At 36.9% G+C, this 22,651-nt stretch overlaps 1 protein-coding gene across 2 annotated transcripts in view; it reads left to right on the plus strand.

Annotated features, from left to right (window-relative positions):
• The first annotated feature begins 274 nt into the window (after nt 1-274).
• The window catches only part of LOC141498246 (cytochrome P450 2W1-like), a 35,989-nt gene continuing 13,612 nt past the window's right edge, over nt 275-22,651 (plus strand). Inside the window, exons 1-5 of one of the 2 annotated variants that reach the window (XM_074201279.1) lie at nt 275-1,297; nt 14,083-14,245; nt 16,950-17,099; nt 17,306-17,463; nt 21,871-22,044. In XM_074201279.1, coding sequence (XP_074057380.1) covers nt 1,100-1,297; nt 14,083-14,245; nt 16,950-17,099; nt 17,306-17,463; nt 21,871-22,044 — 843 coding nt within the window. In that variant the 5' untranslated portion in view covers nt 275-1,099. The remainder of the gene's footprint in view (nt 1,298-14,082; nt 14,246-16,949; nt 17,100-17,305; nt 17,464-21,870; nt 22,045-22,651) is intronic. The other variant, XM_074201280.1, reaches the window with a different exon arrangement.

The raw sequence follows: 22,651 nt of genomic DNA on the forward strand, positions 1-22,651 counted from the left end.
ATTTTTTGAAGTTTGATTAGTATGGCACTGAATAAGTAATTTAATTAGGTAGAATTGTTATTTTTATTATGTGAGCTCAGCTTAGCCACGATCAATTGACATTTGCCCAGTATTTAGATCTGATTTTATTTGTGTGAAAAATATTTTATGAATATTTTCATAATTTTTTGCATTTGCCTTGGCAGGTAGACTCTCAAGTATTTTATGCTGTCTACAATTACTTTCTATCTCTTACTTCAGTTTCTTGTTAATAATTCATAGAATTGCTGATGATTTATGTGGTTTATTTTATATCCTGCAACTTTGGTAAAGTTGTGAATTGTTTCAAGTAGTTTTTAGATGATTTTCTAGGGTTCTCTAAGTTTACCTCAAATCATTTGCAAAGAGTGAGAGTTTAGTTTTTTCATTATCAATTCTAATTTCTTCAATTTCTTTTTCTTCTCTTATTGTTAATGCTAACATTTCTAATACAATATTGAATAATAGTGGTGATAACGGGTATCCTTGTTTCACCCCTGACATGCTAAGTTCTTTACAAATATCTCAGTTCATCTTCACAACAATTCTGTGAGGTTTACAGTTGAGGAAATTGAGGCAGATAAAGGTTAAGTGACTTGCTTAGGGACATACAGCTAGTAAATGTCTGAATTGGAATTTGAACTCAAGTCTTCCTGAGTATCAGGAAGATAGTAGGGATCATGGTTTGAGCTCATAATAAGTTCATGAAGAGAATTGTGACTGGGCTCAGTTTTCTCTTTTGATGGGCATATAGGCAGTTGGTGTAGAAATATTTCATGCATGGACTGGGGGTCTGTTCTTTGTGGATGCCCACACTGTCCACTGAGCCCTCTCTTGGCTAGAGCTCTTCTCAGAGACTCTATTCACCCACATACCACATTTGTAACTTTAAACCTTTTTGCTCCTGGTTATAGCTTGTAAACTGCTTATTCCACATTCTCCAAGGTGAGCAAAGAGGGTGGAGTGTTTCTGGCACTCCCAGGGAAGGCATATAAGTAAGCCCTGCACTCTGGAACAGACTGTAGGTGGGACTGCCATCCTGGGGGCACCTCCCCTGCCTGCACAACGGGTCCCAACTACCATGTTGTTCCTGACTTTTCCCTTGTCAAACCCAATTGGTGTTGCTCTGCTGGGGGCTCTGCTCTTCTGGGGACTGTTGTACTTTCTCACCCAACTCAATGAGACAACTGGAAAGTGGCCCCCTGGACCAACCCCTCTCCCTTTTATTGGGAACCTTCACTTACTGGATTTCAGGAGACAGGACAAGTCACTGATGAAGGTAGGGCTGACTGCTTTCCTCTTCCAGGGACCAGCTCTTTTCTCAGTAAGACTCTTCACTCTGGGGTTGGTGACCCTGAGACTTCATTGCCTCCAGCTTCCTCCAGCCTAGGGTGGGTGAGAGTGTGGAACTGGGAAGATGTTTTAGGGAAAACAGGCAATAATTTCCCACTTCAGTTTCAGCAAGTGTTTATCAAAGGTGTGGAGAATAACAGTGATATAAGTTCAAGTTCAGAAAAGTGACAGAACATTGTTAGCTGGAATAGCTGGAGGGAGTCTTTAGAATTCTAAAGTCTTTAGAATTCTAAAGTCCCCTTTAGAAAAGGGGACTTTATTTGTCTGGATGGATCTATATTTTTATAGCCCATTGATCATAGAAAGAACGATAATATTGACTCCTATAGTCTAGAGATATGAATTGCTTTAAGCCCAAGAACATTTCTCATGTATTCCTATAAGTATGTGCCCACACTTTATTATAGCTGCTGAATATATAAGTGGAAGAGTGTGAAATGGGTTTATATGTCTATTATGCAATTTGTTATTTATGCACTTGCCTTGATATGTTCTGCAGAAGATTTATTTTGCTTTATTATTAAGTAAATAATCTAATTTCCATTCCAAAAGTTTCAAAATGAGTTACTGGTTATATAGATAGAAAACCCATTGGATGGGGGCTTAAGAACTAAAGTGGTAAATAGAGGTGTTTTGCTCTCCCTCAGCAGGGTACCTCTAGGGCCTTAAGAATGTGAATGTATCTGTGTGGTAGTTCATCTCTGCGATCTTAGACGCTAGTGGGAAAGAAGGTTGAAGGAATGAGTTGAGCCCAAAGAAAAATTGGATGTCTAACTTCACTAAACCTAGTTGAGAACTGGATGAATTACTAGTGGTATAACCATTCCCACTTGACACATTATCTGGCATTACATTGTGGGGCCTTTGGAAGTTTTAGTATTGTTGTTCAGCCATTTCAGTTATTTCTGAGACTTCATGATCCCATTTAAGTTTTCCTTGCCAAATATTCTAGAGTAGTTTGTAGTATCTTTCTCCAAACCATTTTATGGATGAGGCAAGCAGGGTGAAGTGACTTGCCCAGGGTCACACAGCTAGAAAATGTCTAAGGCTGGATTTAAACTCAGGTTAACATTCTACGTCCTGACCACCTAGTTGTCCATCCATTACCTCTAAGATCAAATATAGAATCCCCTGTTTGACATTTAAAGTCTTTTATAAGCTGGCCCCTTCCTAACACTACTTTTTTTTTTTTGCATTCCCTAATGCAACACTCTAATGTTGTTTTGTCCTTCATTCTTAAAGAAGACCATGACATCATGCCATGACAAACACATGAATTGGATTTGAGTGAGGGGAGTGCTGTCACCAGCCTCACTTTCTCTTCCAGAGCCATCTGGGTCCAGTGGCCACATATGAACCAGAATGACTGGAGATGGCCCTGGATGCGAGGGCATCGGGGTTAAGTGACTTGCCTAAGGTGCCATAGCTAGTAAGTGTCTGAGGGTGGATTCGAACTCCTGTCCTCCTGACTCCAAGGCCAGTGCTCTATCTTATTTGTTTTTTTTTATTTTTAATTTTTATTTATTTGTTTGTTTGTTTATTTGTTTATTTATTTATTTTAGGTTTTTGCAAGGAATGGGGCTAAGTGGCTTGCCCAAGGCCACACAGCTAGGTAATCATTAAGTGTCTGAGACAGGATTTGAACTCAGGTACTCCTGACTCCAGGGCCTGTGCTCTATCCACTGCGCCACCTAGCCACCCCTCTGTCCACTGCACCGCCTACACTGTAGCAAGACTGGTCTTCTTGCTGTTCCTTCAACTCCTGTCTCTTATTTCTTCCACACTTAGTGCATTGTATGATCCATAATAAATACTGCATAAATGCTTTTTGAGTGATATCACAGTTCAGGAGGGAAGCACTACATGTTGCAGTCCAAATCCTACCTCTGACATTGATTACTTTTGTGACGTTAGACAAGTCATTGGACTTCCTAGAACATCAGCTTCTTCACCTGTAAAATGGGAAATTCAGACTAGATTACTTCTAAGAACTGTTCTAGCTCTCTCTAAAAGCTTATTGTGAGCAGGGATGTTAGAGGAAATATGAGGCAGAGGAATGAGCTCTAAGGAGCTACTGTGTCCCACACATTAGCTAAGGATTTACCAGAATTTTACTTCATTTGACCTGACTGTTGAGTAGATTCAACAATTTTGACTCCATTCTCTTCGGCTGCTTGGAGGGTTGTCTCTGAAACCATACTAATGGAGACCTCTCACCCTTAGTAAATCACATCCTTCAAACTGATTTCTGAAAGTGGAGATGAATTTGTATTGAATTCTCCCCATCCTTCTGTCTGTTTCCTTTGGTGATCAGGAGGAGCTGGATGCCAATTAACAGGTTTCTTAGCCTCCTCACACCCCAGGTTTCCCATCTGTAAAAGGAGGGGACTATATTCAATAACCTCTATGTTTCCTTCTAGCTTAAATCTATAATCCTTTGATCCTATAATCCCTGGTCATGCCTGAGACCAGCCCATTTGGTTTATAATCAGTTGGTGATTCATGGTATCCTTAGGCAAAACTATTAAAATCTCTTGTGACTTCTTTCCTCTCTTTGTTTAATAGCATACATTTACAAAACACTTTTCTCACAACAACTTTGTGAGAGAAATATTGAATATATTGTTAACTCCATTTGACGGATGAGGAAATTGAGACCTCAAGAGATTTAAGTGTCTTGCTTGGGGTCACAAAGATAGTTAGGATGAGTTCTGGGACTCAAAATTAGATGTTTGGTTTCTAAGACTGGTACTCCTCCTACATCATCACACCGATGATTAAACATCTAATGCAATAAAGTTACCAGAAATTAGAACCCTCAGGCAGTGAACTTTCTAACTCATTTAAATTTCTGATCTCTTGAGGGTCCAATAGATAACTGTTTCAGCCTTTGTTGAAAATGAAGATACCTTAGCCTACTTTCCTGCCTTAGTGAATACAGCAGATGGGGTTAAATCTTGCTATGTTGAGAGAGAGTCTCAGCTAGCAGTTTAGGAGTATTCTTTCACATTAATTATGAACTAACTGCCACCTGTAGCAAGTATGAGATAGATAATACATGATAGAGATTGAAAAAATTGTTGTTCAGTCATTTCAATTGTGACAGACTCTTTGCAATTCCATTTGGGGTAATCTCGGCAAAGAGACTGGAGTAATTTGCCATTTTCAATTCCAGATCATTTTGCAGATGAGGAAAATGAGGTACACAGGATTAAGTGACTTGCCTAGGATCATATAGCTAGTAAATGTCTGAAGAAAGATTTGAACTCAGACGATGAGTCTTCCTTGACTCCAGGCTTAGTCCTCTATATACCACACCATTCTAGCTGCTGCCCTTTCAAAAAAAATTGTCATAATCTTTAATACAATGATTCTACTGTTGGGAATATGCCCTAAAAGTGTATCATAAACAAATAAAAAAGTTATCTGTTCTAAGATTTTCAAAGCAGTATTATACTTTAATTAAAAACAAATTAATATAAAACAAATTCAATTTCAGGTAGAGGAATAGTTAAATAAATTGTAGCACATTAATGTAATGAGATACTATAATGCAATCAATCAATTAGTACTTATTAAGGACCTATGATATGTCAGTCTTTGTGATAGGTTCTCAGGATGCCAATGAAAAAGAAAGATCAAGCAAGTATATATAAAATAAAATGAGGGGCAGCTAGGTGGCACAGTGGATAGAGCACCGGCCCTGGAGTCAGTAGTACCTGAGTTCAAGTCTGACCTCAGACACTTAATAATTAGCTAGTGGTGGGGCCTTGGCCAAGCCGCTTAACCCCATTGCCTTGCAAAAAAAAAAAAAAATCTAAAATAAAATAAAATGAAATCCTGAAAAGCATTGAAAGAATTCAAAGCAGGGAAGAAAACAGAACTAGAAGAAAGGGCTACATATCAAGTATAACCAGGTAAAAGGAAAAATGAATGAGAATGAGTGGACAAAAGAAATCCTAATGCAGGTTTAGCAGAAGAAAATTGTTATCTTACTTTACCCACACTTACACAGCAAATTTCTTTAGCTTCATTGACATTTGATGTTAAGCTTTTAATAAGGTATTTAAAAAAAAATGATAGGACCTGTGATTGCACATAAGGAAATAGGCTACACCAAAACAGATCAGCAACTATATTGGAAGTTAAAATCTTAGACCTGTCCAACATTCTACAATTCATATGTATTAAAGGTGGGACTTGAAGACATATTTTCCTGACTCTGAACTGCTATCCCATCCGTAAAGACACATCATCTTTTAATAAAATAGCTAAACTTTTAAAAAATGGAGGGAAGCTCAAGGTACTTGACTGAATAGGTACTGAGTCCAGTAATGAGTAATTAATTATTTGGCTTAAATATCTTCTACTTATCAATCACTTTGATTTCTAAAAGTAGAAGAAAATAAAAACATTCTAATCTTTACTTTCTTGTAACTCCTTATTCCAGTTACCTGTTTTTTCAAATTTCTACCTTTATTTTTTTAAATAGAAGGTAGTACATAAATTAGAGGCAACAAGAGAGGCATGTAGTTTTTAGGTCAAGAAGAGGTAAGTTCAAGACCTGCCTCTGACTCATACTGCTTGTATGATGCTGAGCAAGTCACTTAGGTACCCCATGGTACCTCTGAAAATTAGGCAACTCTCTGAAAATTACAATTGTCAATTTGCATATTGCATAATATAATAGCAATTACCAGTTGGTAGTGCAGTGGATATCTATAGTAGATATAGAGTCAGGAAGATCTGAGTTTAAATGTAGCCTCAAACACTTACTAGTTATGTGACTCTGGGTAAGTAAGTTTCCACATCTCTAAAATGAGCTGGAGAAGGAAATGACAAACCACTCAAGGTTCTTTGCCAAGAAAACTGCAAATGGGATCCCAAAGAGTCAGAAATACCTGAAATGACTGAACAAAAAAACCAAAAACTTGCCAATTTTCATTGACTGGAAGAATTTCCACCTGAAATGTGCTAAATCAATGCAATTGTAGATCTGACCTTAATTAATAAATTAATAATAAATAGAGGGTTTGTCATTGGGTCACAGGACATACTTGCTAGGTGGTCATAGGCAAGATATCTGATTGCTCAGTCTCCTCAGGCAACTAATATCTCAGGTCTCCACATAGATGCAATCACAGGTCCAACCCTGTCCCCTGTCCATATGTAACAATTGAAGAGAGGGACCCATGTATAGTAAGGGGTCTATGTGTTGCAAGGGGAGCCTGATGTATATGGCTCAAAGGGAGGCAGAATATACATCTCTAGTCTCTTTTCCCCAATTCTTCTTCACAAAAGACTTTCATTACTGCCAGAATGGGAAACAGGAGGTTGAGACCAGTGGTCACCACTCTACTCAGCTCAGCTAGAATGAGTACTGGGCTAGAAGTATATCTATTTATTCCTTTAAAAATCATTCATCTAAGGGATATGATTAGAATCAAGTTAACTTCTGATCACTCTATGTCTAAGCCTTGCCCCCTTTCCCAAGTAATGCCAATTTTACAATGAACACACATAGTACATATCAAAAAAGTTTAATTTACTTATTTTTTATTTTATTTTTCCAAATACATGCAAAGATTGGTTTCAACATTCATCCTTCTGCAAGCTTTTGAGTTCTGCATTTTTCTAGCATTCTCTTTTCCCTCTCACTCCCCATGGTGGCAAACAATCTGTTATAGCTTTTCCACATTCAATTGAATTTAACATATTTCTAATATAGACATGTTGTGAAAGAAGAATTAGAACTAAAGGAGAAATCATGAGAAAGAAAGAAAAAACAAAAGAAGTTTTAAAAAGTGAACATAGTATGCTTTTCTCTGCATTTAGACTTCATAGTTTTTCCTCTAGGTGTGGATGGCATTTTCCATCACAAGTTTTGGGATTATCCTCTATCACTGAACTGCTGAGAGCTGTTGCATCCAGCATAGTTGATCATCTCACAGTGTTGCTCTTAATTTATATGATAATCCCCTGGTTCAAAGAAAACTATTTATCCAAATCATAGCAAAACAGGAATCAGAGACAGTATACATAGGAGAATACATTCCAGATAATATAGAATGGGGGACTTCTCCCATTGGGATTGAGATAACTCAACTTATTCAAGAGAATGTCCTTGAAGATGTCCAAGAATGTCCAAGAAGAAACTCCTCAGATGGCAAGAGTTCTAAGCTGGGGATAGAAGTGTGATGTAGACTTCCCACTTCTCTCAAGTCTCCCAGAGTCTTTTACTTAAGCAACGTGATGTGGGGGTTGGCCTCTGTCTTCTCACAAAACTGGATGCTAAGCTTCAAGTCTCTCTGGAGTCTCCCAAAGTGGAGACTGGCTGAGAATTTTTTTCAACTCTGCCTATTCCTCAGGCAGGTTAGAACCTTCTCCACCAATAAGGAAAGAGTTCCATAACAAGGGGCCTTGAGATAGGGTTTACATATATAAATACTAATTATTTTGCATTCTATACATTAGACCATTTCACATATTCTACAATCCAGTGATCCTGGCCTCTTCACCCTTTGTCGTACAAGACAACCTATCTCCCAATTTCTGATATTTTCACTGGCTAACCCTCATGTCTGGAATTCTGTGTCTTTTTATCTCCAACTCTTGGCTTCCCTGGCTTCCTTCAATTGTCAACTTCTATAAGAAGCTTATCTGGTCCTCCTTAATCTTAGTATCCAGAAACTCTTTCCAGTTTACTTTGTATATAGTTTGTATACACATAGTTGTTTGTGGGATGCCTCTGTAAATTCTTTTTTTTTAAAGTTTTTTTTTAACAAGGCAAAGGGGTTAAGTGACTTGCCTAAGGACACACAGCTAAGTAATTATTAAGTGTCTGAGGCTGGCTTCGAACTCAGATCCTCCTGACTCCAGGGTCAGTGCTCTATCCACTGCACCTCCTAGCTGCTCCTTGTGAGTTCCTTTAAAGTAGAAACCTTTCCCCCCTCTGTGTATCCTCAGTTCTTAGCCCCAGGCCTGATATCTAATAGGGGCTTAATAAATATTGACGAGATTGGGTAAAAGCAGCAACAGCATAGTATGATGATCTATTCCAACAACATATTCCACGCAGTTATTTACACCACTGCAGGGTAAGTGGTGGCATCCGTAAGCTAAACATAAATTCTAACCTGATTCAGAATGGATTTTGTAGTTTAGATTTGGTGGGATGGACAACAAAGCCTAATCATGTGTTAAATGCATTGGTCGAAATAAAAAGGAGTTTTCCTTCACTGAACTTATGCATATTGATGTTGGAGACAGAGGTCTAGAATCTGCTGGGTGGCAATAGGGTCCAATGGCCTAATTGTTTTTATTCTAGATGAGATTAGTACTTCCCCAGAATTTGCCCAACAATGTCTTGGAAATCCTCTTTCCCACCTTTGATCGTAAATCAACAATGCAAAGTAGTAGTAATATTTTTCTGCCTTGGTACCTGGGAGAAATGATCCCAAAGGACATGACTAGATCTGGGAAACCCTCCTTGTCCCTTTTTTTCTCAATTTCTATGACCATCTTATTTGAACTTAAATTGAAAGGAGTAATAGAAGAGAGAGAAATAAGAGAAATTACCAGCTGAGCAAGACTGACTCCCACTTTAATCCTTTTCGATCTCACTTGTTTCATCACTTCTCAATGTGTCTCTCATCATTCACACTCATACCTATAGCCACACACACACACACACACACACACACACACACATACATGCATGCATGCACATAGTTGCCAGCGAAATCTTTCATCAACTTTCCTATTGTTCCAAGAAAGAGATTGGCACTAGACTGTGATTTAATTGGCACAGGAAACACCCAGATAAGAAAACTCTCTCTAACAAGGCAGGTTGGCACCTTCCCTGGGATTTAATCTTTAGAGTTGCCTAGTATGCCAAGAAAGTAAGTGATTTATATGAACAAAATGCTTGAAATTATCATTGTCTATAGAAATGCAAATTAAAACAACTCTGAGATATCACCTCATACCTGTCAGATTGGTTAGCATGATAGAAAAGGAAAATAATAAATGTTAGTGGGGAGTGGGAAAATTGGGATACTGATGCACTGTTTTTTGGTTTGGTTTTTTTTTTTTTGGTTTTTGCAGTGGGGTTAAGTGACATGTCCAAGGTTACACAGCTAATTATTAAGTACCTGAGGTCAAATTTGAACTCAGGTCCTCCTAACTCCACTGCACCACCTAGTTGCCTCTACTAATATACTATTGATAGAGTTGTGAACTGGATTAACTATTCTGGAGATCAATTTGGAACTATCCCCAAAAGGAAATGCCACTACTAGGTCTGTGTCCTAAATATTTTTTTTTAAATGGGAGGGGAAAAGGATGTATTTACACAAAAAAATTTATGGCAGCTCTTCTGTTGTGGTAAAAAATTGGAAACTGAGGGAATATCCATTAATTGAGAAATGACTGAACAAAAGTTATCGGATATGATTGTAATGCAATACTATTGTTCTAGAGAAATGTTCAGTAGGTAGATTTCAGACAAACCTGGAAAGACTTACATGAATGATGCAAATGAATGGAAGAACCAGGAGACCCTTATATATGATAACAGCAACATTGTATAATGACCAGCCATGAATGACTTAATTCTTTTCAGTATAATGATCTAAGATAATTCCAAAAGACTCATGAAGGAAAGTGCTATCTACAACCAGAGTAAGAACTATGGAGTCTGAATGTAGATTGAAGTATACTATTTTCGCTTTTTTGAAGTGTTTTTTTCTGTTTGTTCTTTCACAGCATGACTAATATGGAAATATGTTTTGCATGTAATACATATAAAACATAAAATTTCTTATTGTTTTATTAAGAGGGAAGGTGCGGAAGGGAGGGAGAAAATTTAGAATTCAAAAAATTTTTTAAATGGATGTTAAAATTTGTCTTTACATGAAACTATAAAAAAAATGCTATTTTAAAAAAGAGAGGAAGTTGCTTGCTCAGAGTCAGATAACCAGTACATATCAAGTCTTTCTAGCTCCAATCCTAGCTTTCTATTTACCATGGACTATTCTAATTTCAATTATCTCTTCATCACTGAACATACATGGCTGATTTGCAAATAGACATTCTGAAGCTGATCCCATTTGAAATGGGACAAGAAAAACACTTGTGATATAGTAGAAAGAGCACTGTGGGGGGTAGGGAAATGTATTTTTGATGTGGCTCTTACACTAATAAGCTGTATAACCTTTAGCAGGCCACTGAGTATGGCCTAAACCTCAGTATTTTCATCTATGAAATCGCACTAGATAAACTAGAAACAAAGGTCTTATCCAGTTTCAGTATCTACAAATCAGGTGATAAAACACTCCATAGGAACATTACATTGTTACAAGCTTTAGATTGGCATAAAGCAAAGAGTGGGAGCTGGCACAGTAGAGAGAATACTGGATTTGAAGCTAGCTGGCCTGGATTCAAATCCCAAATCTATTATTTAATATTTGTGTGAACTCAAGCATTGTCTCCTAATCTAGCTGTGCCTCAGTCTCTTCATTTGTAAAAACAAAAGAATTAGATTTCAGAGGTGTCAAACTTGCTATTAGAGGACCACAAATTTCTACAAAAGTCTGGAGTATCCCTGGAATTAGATTAAAGTGTAACTGAGAAATGTTTAACAAAATAAGCTAAGTTGTGTAGTGGATAGAGCACTGGGCTTAGAATCAGGAAGACTCATCTTCATGGGTTCAAATCTGACCCCAGGCACTTACTAACTGTGTGACTTTGGGCAAGTCATTTAACTGTTTACTTCATCTGTAAAATGAGCTGGAGAAGGAAATGACAAACTATTTCAGTATCTCTGCAAAGAAAACTCCTCAAAAAGGGGTCATGAAGGATTGGACATGACAAAAACAACTAGACAACAAATCAACAAAATAAATAAAAAATACAACACAGCACAATGTTAATTTGATTTTCTAAGTCTGGATTATATGACTTCTAAATTCCCTTCTAATTCTCAGTCTGTGATATGGAATTTGAATGGCAACTAATGACAGCTTCCTGTCCTGAGTTTCTTTTTCAGTTTCTCTTTACATGGATGAGTGGGACTTTCCTGAGCCCCTTATGTCTCAGATTTTCCTTTTAGCACACAACCTAAATTCCATAGAATCTAAGGGTATGAATATGTAGGGATAGAGTCTGGTCCTATGATTTCATTCATTTAGGAAATTTACAGATAAGGAAATTAATATCAGTAATAACAATATTAATAATAATAACTAACATTTCTCTAGGTCTCTAAGGTTTGAAAACTCTTTACAAATATTATCTCATTTGATCTTCACAACAAATCTGCAAAGTAGATACTCTTATTATCCCTATTTTACAGATAAGGAACCTGAAATTAAGTGATTTACCTAGAGTCACACAGTTAGTAAGAGTCTAAGTCAGGAATTGAAATTAGGTCTTCCTGACTCTAAATCCAGAGCTCTCTAGTCCCCTCACCTCTACCAGTGTAGGTCAGTACCTTTCCTGAAACCTGCCTAGAACATCAAAAGTTTGAGTGACTTCCCAGGGCCATAAAGCCCATATATGTCAGGCTCAAGAACTGAACCCAAGTCTTTCCTGGCTGTGAGGCTGACTTTCTAGACACTAAGTCAAACTACTTTTCTATGAGTACATACCTGATGATAATTTAGCTTGTCATAAACTATGATAATTATCATAGCTTATTTGGTTCATGTTTACTATCATCCCATAAAGATTCTAATTTCAATTTCTTATGTCTATAAAGTATTATTCACTTCTTATAAAAATTAGAAGATATTTAATTAAAACTGAATTGCAACCATTTTTTTCAAGTCTGATCCTCACTTTCTGTAGTATCAAAGAATTGGTAACAAAATATATGCCCACTAATTGGGGAATGGTACAACAGTTGTGGTACATGAATTTAAAGAATATTTCTGTGCCGTAAGTAAGAAATGGTGACTGTCAAGACCACAGAAAGGGAATTGTCTAAGGAACATATAGGTTAAATGACTTTTCCTGGAGTTTTCTCTTCCCAGATTTCAGAGAAATATGATCCCAACTTCACCATTCACTTTGGAAAGACTTATAATATGAAGAGAAGCAAACTGAACCAGAAAAAATAAATATATATAATGGCTACAAAATATCAACAACAAAAAATGTAAAAGAACAAAGCAAAACTGAACATTGTGTGACGAGAACAATCAAGCAAGATCCTGAAAGAGACCTGATGAAATATCCTTCTTTTCCTTCTTTAGAGAAGTGGGGACTGAAATATATGGATTATATTGTTATATATTGTCAGGTTGTGTTAAAGTTTTAGTTAATCTTGTTGAACTGTTTTTTTCCCTTTTCTTTTTAATTCTTTTCTACAAAGGATGACTTCTGGGGAATGATAGAAGATTGTTATTTAAAAAAAAAAGGCAACTCTCCCACTGCTCCCCCCCAGTCTCCAAATCAATAAAAATGAGAAAAAAGGGAATTCTATTCCTTGCTTTCAGGGAGAAGATAAAACTTGGATCTTTCACTATAATGAAAGTGAAATGAGGAATGTTGATTTACATAATCCTACACTATAGCAACCATTCCTGGGTAGTTCTGGTTTTTCCCGGCCCTGCTTCTCCCATCCCCTTTTTGTATCAAATCTCATTTTCAGAGATGGGGGACAGAAACAGACACCCTCCTCCTTGAACCTGCAAAAGTTGAAGGAGAGAGTGTTGGCTAAAAAGAAAAGGCAGCATGTACTAAACACCAAAACCAGGTCTTATATTTAACAGAAAGGGGTCCAGTTGAATGGATGGAGGTCTGCTAGAAACTCTGCAGGGCTGAGGGATGACTGGTGTACTTAAATATTTGACTAAAAATTTTCAATTGCCACAAATTGTCCAAATAATTGAAGGATATACAATTTGGTCCTAGGATCATAGATCTAGAAGAATCTTAGAAGCCAATTAGTCTAATTCATTCATTTTACAGATGAATCAATCACCCAACATCACACCAGTAGAAAGTGGCATAATTTGAACTCTGACTTTATATTTCAAAGTGAGCATTTTTTTTTATTATACCATCCTGGTGTGGGAGTTCCTTTCACCAGTACCAAAACAACCCATTTATGACTTGGTAGATAAATCCTAGGGAGTTGCCTTGAGGCACATATGGGTTAAGTGAATTCCCCTGGAGTCAGGGACACCTTTTTTCCCCCCTTCCCAGATTTGAGAGAAATATAACCCTGTCTTGACCATTGACTTAGGTCTCCAGAAGATAATGGTGCTAACTGGCTATGAGGCTGTGAAAGAGGCACTGGCCATTATAGCAGGATTTGAGCCCAAGTCTTTATTGTCCATAACTTCAGCCTTTTCTAGCCACACTGTTTTATTTTATCCCTAGGTCATTTTGTTATTGCATTTGTTAAGTCGTTTATGATGTCATGTAATGGAAGGGGACCCTAGCCTGAATATCAAGTGAGCCAGGTTTTCTTAAGATGAAGAGTTGGATAATAAAGTCTCTATAGTAATTTTTTATTTTAGTCTTGTGATTTTTGATCAATGCATACTTTAATCCCTAAGAATCCTAAGTTTTAGTAAGAAAGGCATTTATATACCTCTGTATTAATATATATATATATATATATATATATATATATATATATATATATATAAAACTTAATCACTTTTTCTTCTCTGATAACATGACCTTTGTGCCCCCAATCAGATTTCAGAGAAGTATGGCCCTGTCTTCACTATTCACTTTGGTCTCCAGAAGATGGTGGTGCTAACTGGCTACGAGGCTGTGAAAGAGGCATTGGTCAACTCTGCTGAGGAGTTCGCTGACCGACCACCCATCCCTATATTCCAATGCATCCAGGAAGGCCAGGGTATGTGATTGAGACAACATTGACCCTTACTGAGCATGGAAAAAGGAGAACCTTCCAAATGTACCTTCCCCCACCCCAAGTGCCCATGTCAGCCAAGGCAATTGTCCCATAGAGCAATTATTCACTTCCATTTTGCTTTCATAATTTTGCATAGTATGGCTATACAATTAAGGATGTGCCCCCAGGTCTAAGGACACACACACACACACACACACACACACACGTGTGTGTGTGTGTATTTGTGTGTATACATATATATAAACACATACATATAAGCATAAAACATATCTGTATATGTGTGTGTTGAGTATCAAAGAAATGAAGGACTGAGTAAAAAAGTAAATGGAATAAAGTGATTCCATGTTCTTTCATAATATTATCTTGTGTTGCAACAGAGCTTTATTCATTTAATAGGACTTTGGATATATATCTTCTAGTACAACTCTCATCAAACTCTATGAGGCAGTCAGTGAAATAATAATAACAACACTAACATCAGCAACAACAATTAAAAGTCATTTATACAGCACTCTAAAATTTGCAGTGTGAAACAGAAAGAGGATTACAATAGTCTAAGTGAAAAGAATAATCAAAACCCCCAAGCTCAGCACCCCAAAAGACATATGAGAAGGTTCCATGTACTAGGAGCAACATCCTAACCCCTTCCTAAACCTAAACTAACAGGAGATTGACCAGTCAGAACCAGTCTAGAATATAGCCCCCCCCCTTTTTCTTGTAGAGGAAGGGGACCACAGATGCAGAGTATCAAATATATTGCCAGACTAGGGTGATATTTCATTTTTCCAGAACTGTTCCTTCCCCACCTTCTCTCCCTTATGCTTTGCTAAAGGGAACATTTTTCTGGGAAGGGAGAAGGTATGTTTGGAAATAAAGGTAATGTAAAAACCAAAGATATCAAAAAATTTTTTTCATTAAAGTCTGCAACGTGATTTATTGAAATCATGAAGTTTCAAATCTACAGGTAACACTATAGGAATTATACTCTCTTTGGTGGTGGTTGTCCTTCATTCTTGGTGAGGATCAAAATAATATCACTTCATTGGAGTTAAGGCACATTCCTTAACTGTCCTACTGTGGCTGATCAAACCAATATTGGAAAGTTCTACCACAGGTTGGGCACAAATAATCCATGTGAACATTTAGAGTAGATTTACTCCATAAAGGTAGCTAGGTGGTTGAATGGTGGATAGAATACTGAACCTAGAGTCAGAAAGACTCTTAACTCTGATACTTATTAGCTATGTGACCCAGGGAAAGTCACTTAATCTCTCTTCACCTCAGTTTCCTCATCTATAAATGGAGGATAATAACAAAATTTTTCTCAAAGAGGCATTTTGAGGATCAAATGAGAGTTAACTTGTTAGATTGGTTTGTAATTCTTAAAATACAATCTAATGCTAATAAATATTATTTATAGATGAGGAAATGGATAATCAGAAGTGATGGGCACAAAGTCACATAGGAATTCATAGAATGAAATTTGGAAAGGGTTTTACCAGTCAGTCTCCTCATTTTACAGATAAAGGCCTGAGGCCCAGAGAGGTAAACAGATTTGCAAAAACAGGTGGTAAAAATTGGAGGTTAGATTCAAATTCAATCTTCTTGGATCCAATTTTTAGTATTCTACAATTTCGCTATACTACTTATTATCTTTCCATTTTACAGATGAAGAAACTGAGGATCATTGAAATTAAGTGATTTTTATCCCTCCCAAACTCTTACGGCAACTTGCATACAATTGGCACTCAAATGTTTGCCAATGATGTGAGTAGTGATTATGATGGTTTGTACTGAATCATACAACTCATAAATAAAATAGGGGACATTTGAACATAGTTCTTTCAAGAGAAAAGGTCTAGAGCACATAGGGTGGGGTATTTCAGTAGAGATCACTGCCTGTGGTTCTCTAAGGCTTTAGACAAAGGAGAAGGAAGAACAGGCTAGGAATAGAAAACAGCAGATAAAGCAAACCTCAGATAAAAATAAGAGAGTAAAGGAGCTGCAGGTTCAGAGCAAATGATAAGGAGAGAAAACCAGAGTTAGATAAACTGAGAGAACCACAGTATAAGGGTAAATTGAATTCAAAGTCATTTAGGTTGAACAGCAGAATAGTAATAAAGTACTATGCTAGGGTTGGTTGTCATAGATTAGCTCCTTAAGAATGAATGGATGAGGTGTAGCTAGGTGGTGCAGTGGACAGAACACTGACCATGGAGTCAGGAGGACTGGAGTTCAAATTCAGCCTCAGACACATAATAATTACCTAGCTGTGTGACCTTGGACAAGTCATATAATTCCCATATTGCCTTGCAAAATAAAAAAAAGAAGAATGGATGAATGGATAGATGGATGATGACTTGTTCTGATACCATATGCTGAAACTAAATTGATATTTAATAAGATGAGAGTAGAGAGCTTTTATGAATTGCTGCTCTAGTCATAAATTTCTTGTAAAGAGCCTCAAGCTGCTAGAAAGTGTCAACAGTAGACCTCTTCCTCAAACCATCTTCTGGGTCAGGGGAGAGATGAATGTCTTCAGAGAAAATATTGTTTCCTGACTCCTAGTTGAAAATTTTTTGACTTTGACTCTCCTGGAAACTTTGTTAGGTAGATGAATGAAGGAGAAGCAAAGAGTGGAACGTTTCTTAGTAAAGGAATAACTTGTAATGCATTCACCCCACAGGAATATTTTTCTCATCTGGGGAACTGTGGAAAACCACTCGTAAATTTACAATGTCTAGCATGCATAACCTTGGGATGGGGAAAAAGATGATGGGAAAGAAAATTCTGGAAGAATTTAGCTTTCTGGCAGGATTAATAGACTCTTTCAAAGGTGAGATTTTTGATTCCATTCATTCATTCATATATTCATTCACTTATTCATTCATTCATTTGTTCATTCATTCATTCATTTATTTTCTATAGACCAGTTTGTTTCAGAACCTGAATTTAGTACCTCCTAATGTAAGGTCTTGAGATTATTGTTGGGAGTTTTATTTGCTTGGGTTTCTTTGTTGTTGTTGGTTTTTGCTCTTGCAGGTAAACCTTTCAAGTTAAAGCTATTCAATATGGCACCAACCAATGTCACTTTTTTGCTGCTCTTTGGAGACCGGTTTGATTATCAAGATCCCACATTTGTTACTTTACTAAGACTAATAGATGAAGTTATGGTTCTTCTGGGCTCTCCCTTCCTCCATGTGAGTAGCTTTCCCCCTCTGGTGCTAATGGTAAGCATTACTAACAAAACTTTAACTAGATGTTAAGACATGTGGGGCAAGATAGGGGTAAGGGATAGCTTTATCTGGGAGTTGTTACACTGAGATAGCATCACAGGAAGGGTGCAGAACAAGTATCTTTGGCTATTACTTTCATAAGGGTTAGGCAAGAAGAGGATTAAAGCACTGAGGGGATGACCCGACCATCCCCTGCCTTACACTGTTTGTAGAGGATGAGTAAACAATTAAGACAGTGTTGTCAATGTCCTTTATATTTCCTATCCAATGTCAAAACCCCAATCACCTACTCTGGTTACAGCTCTAATTTAATTTGATTAGTCATCAGGCTCAAACTTTTAGACAATTCAATGGACTTTTCATTTGAGTTACAAGTTACCAACAAAAACGAGAAGTCATCAAAGAATATGCTCAATGTCCCTCCTCCCCCAGAATACCTGTCTGCTTCCCTTATCAGGCTGATCTCCTTTTTCTTCTCCTCCTCTTTCTGTCCATTCTCTGTTTCCTTCTGCAGTGTTTTTTCTTTCCCTTTTATAAAATTACCCCTAGGAATGTATTTGATATCCTCAGATCAGGACTGAGGTTGGACAACCCATTCCACTTTGAGGTAGTTCTAATTGTTAGGAAAATATGGCTTCTTTGCCTAGTCCTGACATTAGAGGTCAATCAGAACAAGTCTAATCTCTCTTCCATGTGACAGTCCTTGAATGCTTCAATCAATCAACTGATAAGCCTTTATTAATCACCAGTTCTAATCCAATCAATGTAATAGGTATTGGGGGTATAATGACTAAAACAAAACGATCTTTGCCTCAAAGAACTTACATTATATCAAAAGAAACAACATGTTCTGCCATCATGTTCCCCTTAAAGCTTTAGGCTAAACATTCTCATTTCTTCCAACTGAGTGGTTCTACTCAAGTTCTAAGATAGGGGTCAGTAAATTACTTAACACTTAAGGAACAGCTGCAGGACACCCTTGCTTCTTACCAAGTTTGAACAACAGTTTGTGTGTGTGTGTGTGTGTGTGTGTGTGTGTGTGTGTGTGTGTGTGTGGTGTGTCTGGTCCACTCCAGTACTATGTCATAGTTAGACAAATATACCACAAGAGCAGGTGTAAAATAGGTGGATTTACTTCCCTTAACTACTACCCCACAAATATGGGGTAAGTTCATTCAATGATTATTCACTCACTCACTGACTTTTCCCTCATTCCTGTTTTCATTAAAAAAAAAACCATTTGGTTTTTATACCACTTTCTTTCCTAATACATCCCTCCTTTCTCCCCTACCTATAGTGCTATCCCCAATAAAAAAGAAAAAGAAAGAAAAAGAAAAGTTTCACAAAATTATTGAACACAAATACAACATGTAGATGCAATGTTTGCAAGGTTCCTCAGTTATAGTCCCCCACCTCTGCAAACTAATCCCACCTTCCCTCAACATGCAAGGAGTATTTTTTGAGCAATTCTATTGAAAGTATTATAAGCCAACATGCATTAATATGAGGTGTTACTTATGTTCTAGGCACAGTGTTAAGTGCTAGGGATACATAGAAAGGGAAACTATAAGTCCTGCTCTTAAGGAACTCAGAACTAAAAGGGGGAGATAATATAACTAGGTACATGGATGATACATTATAAATGGAAGAGAATCTCAGACAGGAAGATATTAGCTGGTGTGGGGACTAGCAAAGGCCTCCTTAACATTTTAGGTCACTCTTTACCTCCTCCACTGCTTTCAATGGCATCACCTCACCCAAATGCCTTTGGGTATCATCTTGGTAAACCTCACACTCTATGTTGCCAATCTCTGATCTGAACTGTCCTCTGCATCATATTAAACCCACTTTACTTTTCTTCATTTCTAAATCAGTTCATATTCTCTCCAGTTTGAAAAACAGAATTGGCATAAATACTAAACATCTGGAAGAGGAGTTGAAAAGGGCAACAAGCCAGATGTTTTATTCACACCAAATAAAACATCTGGATATTTGAAAAATCTTTGAATGAGCAATAGAACTTTTTGACTTTTGGATATTTGGTACCACATAGAAATTTTCTCAGGCATAGAGAAGAACCTTTCTTTGATAAGTTGACTGGAAAGATTCATGGACCAGGAGTAAAAAGACTTGGATTCTAGTCTCTCCTCTGTTAGTTACTAGCTGTGTGACTTTGGGCAAGTCATATTACTTCTCTGTGACTTGTCTTCAGTTTCCTCCTTTCCTAATCTCACATTCTGAAATCTCTAGAAATCTCTTTGAATTTATTTTATTATTATTCATTTTCCTTAATTTCAAAATATTCCTAGTGTTTTTGTTTTATATTTTATATAAAAATTTTATATTTATATTTTATATATATTTCTGAATGAATTCCTTCCCTCTTCTCTACCCAGAGAGCCAGTCCTTGTTACAAATAATAAAGAGGGAAAAATGAGTTCATCAAAATGAATCAACTCAGTAATCAAATCTGATAGCATGTGTAATGTTCCATATTGATAATACTCCATACCTGCAAAGAAAGGAGGAAGTAACAAATGTTTGTTGATGACTGTTAGAAATGCCTTTCCTTGAATATATTTTCAAGATGTAAGTTATCAGATTTAATCCCAAATATCTAGCACTACTTTAGCTTCCCCAAATAGTTAGGCAATTTAAAAAGACAAAAATAAGGGGAGAAACGCTATATAGTGGACACTCTTCCTCCTCAGAGACATAGACTTTCTCAAATAAACAAATGTGTCATTATTTATGTCTGATCACCATTTCATGAGGGGTCTCAACTATGCTTCACTCTCTGAACTACCCAACCTCCTCACCCAGAACCTTGCCCACTTATGCCACATCATACCCTAGATCCAGCTCTCTTGTTTGATGACTCCCTAGTCAGAATTTCAGTTTCTGATGGATCCCAATCAGGCTCACTCCACTCCCAAGTCAGCTCCTTTCTAAATTGTTCCCCCATCATGCCCATCAATTGGGGAATGACTGAATAAATTATGGTATATGAATTAAATGGAATACTTTTTTCTATAAGAAACCATAAATGGTCAGACTCTAGAGAAGCATGGAATGAATTACAGGAACTGATGCTGAGTGAAGGGAGCAGAACCACGAGAACAATGTACACATCAACAACATTGTGAGATGTTCAACCCTGATAGCTGCAGTTCCTCTCAGCAGTTCAGAGAGCTAGGATAATCTTAGGAGACCAGCTATGGACAATGCATCCTCATCCAGAGAAAGAAAAACAAAACAAACAACAAAAACCCTTCAGAATTTGAATGAACATTACATTCACTTTTTAAAAATTTCTCTTATGTATTTCTTTTCTGTGTCATGATTTTCTTTCTTTTCCCTTAATCCTAATTCCTCATACCAAAAATAACTAATCTGTAACACACACATGTATGTATGCATGATATTCACCTGACTGTTCACCACTGGGGGTGGGTGGGAAGGGAGGGTGTAGGGAAATTATGTAACTTAAAAATATCCATATGTATGTAGATGAATGTTGAAAACCTTTCATAACATGTAATTAGAAAAATAAAATAAAATGTCAATTAAAAAAATAAATTGTCTCCCTCTCCTACCCCAAACCAATTTCTTGTTTTCTTTTATGTTTTCTTTTACATTATTGAAATGTAAACTTCTTGAGGGTATGGATCACATTAGTTTATTACATTTTTTCCCAGTGGTGTAACAGGAGTGCCTGGCACATGGTTAAGTCCTTAATAGAAGCTATAAGTATCCATTTATCTATCCATCTATCTATTTATCTATCCATCCCTCCAATATATCATCTATTTATATATTAAATAAATAGATAATAAAATAACTTCACCACTAGCCCTTGCCTTATTATACACATACTAGCTGTGTGACCCTGGGCAAGTTACTTAAACTCCTGGTGTTCCAAGTTACTCTCTAAGACTATAAACTGCAGAGAAAGTGATGATTTGTTTTGGTAGAGGAAGTTCTTTACCTGCTGTTGCCTATCCCTGTGAAATCACAAGGCTTATCTCTTCACAAGCCCTATCCCTGCTCCCCTACCTATTAGCTTCTTTCTCCTCAAGCCCCATACTTTTCATTGTTCTTTCATTTTTTTCTGCTTCTAAGCAAATAGACATTGATTAGTTGCTAATGATCTTTAGGCATTAATCAAGAGGCTCAGATCCTTCCCTAGACAGTCTCATTTGTAAAAACTATCCAGAGATTTGGAATGGGGAGAAGAGGAAGAGGTTAGAGCAGCATTAGTGGAAAAGGAGGCAGTTACTATTTAGAATTTCCCAGTTATCTCTTAGTGGCTCAATGTATTGGTTCTTCCCCATGAATTTATTAGTATTTTTCCTTCTCCTTTAAAACTAGCTATTTAACTTCTACCCCTTCCTTGGATGGTTCCTCAAACCCCATAAAACAATCTTAATAAAAATAGAAGAGGTGAGAGTCATCCTAAGGAACTACATGGTGGCAAGTAGACAGCACATCTCTGGAGGATACGTCATGAGCTGTGTTGATGCCCTGATGCAGAAACAGAGTGAGGTACTCATTAATGGTATTGTACCCTTCAACTGAGCTGAGAAGGACCTTCAAGATCACTTAATCCAAACCTCATTTTACAGGCTAGAAAACCAAAGACCCAAGGAGTGAAATGACTCACCCAGGATTACACAGGGGCAGAATCAGGATTTGAACTCAGCTTTCTTTAGTTTCTTCCATTATATTCTCATTGGCTTTTCTAGTAATTCATATATATATATATATATATATATATATATATATATATATATATATATATATATATATATATTTTAAAGGAGCCTAATCTCATACTCAAATAATAGGTTTCCCCTAGGATATTCTCAAGGGTCAAATCCAGGATTATGAAATAGATGAATAGACCATAAGTTTTTGTCTGTATAGATTGTGTGATCTGTTTTCACATAAAATGGCACAGGGAGAACATTGTAGTGAGAGGACCTCAGTTCAAATCGCTTCTCTGATGCTTACTACTTCTGTGACTGTAAACAAGTCCCAACCTCCCTGGGCCTCAGTTTCTTGATTAACAACAACAATAATTCTTAGCATTTATAGTGTGTAATTACTAGCAATTGTAGTATATAATATAATAACAACTAGGACATGAATA

This window comes from Macrotis lagotis, chromosome X, assembly GCF_037893015.1.
Source record: "Macrotis lagotis isolate mMagLag1 chromosome X, bilby.v1.9.chrom.fasta, whole genome shotgun sequence".
NCBI classification, from domain to species: domain Eukaryota; kingdom Metazoa; phylum Chordata; class Mammalia; order Peramelemorphia; family Peramelidae; genus Macrotis; species Macrotis lagotis.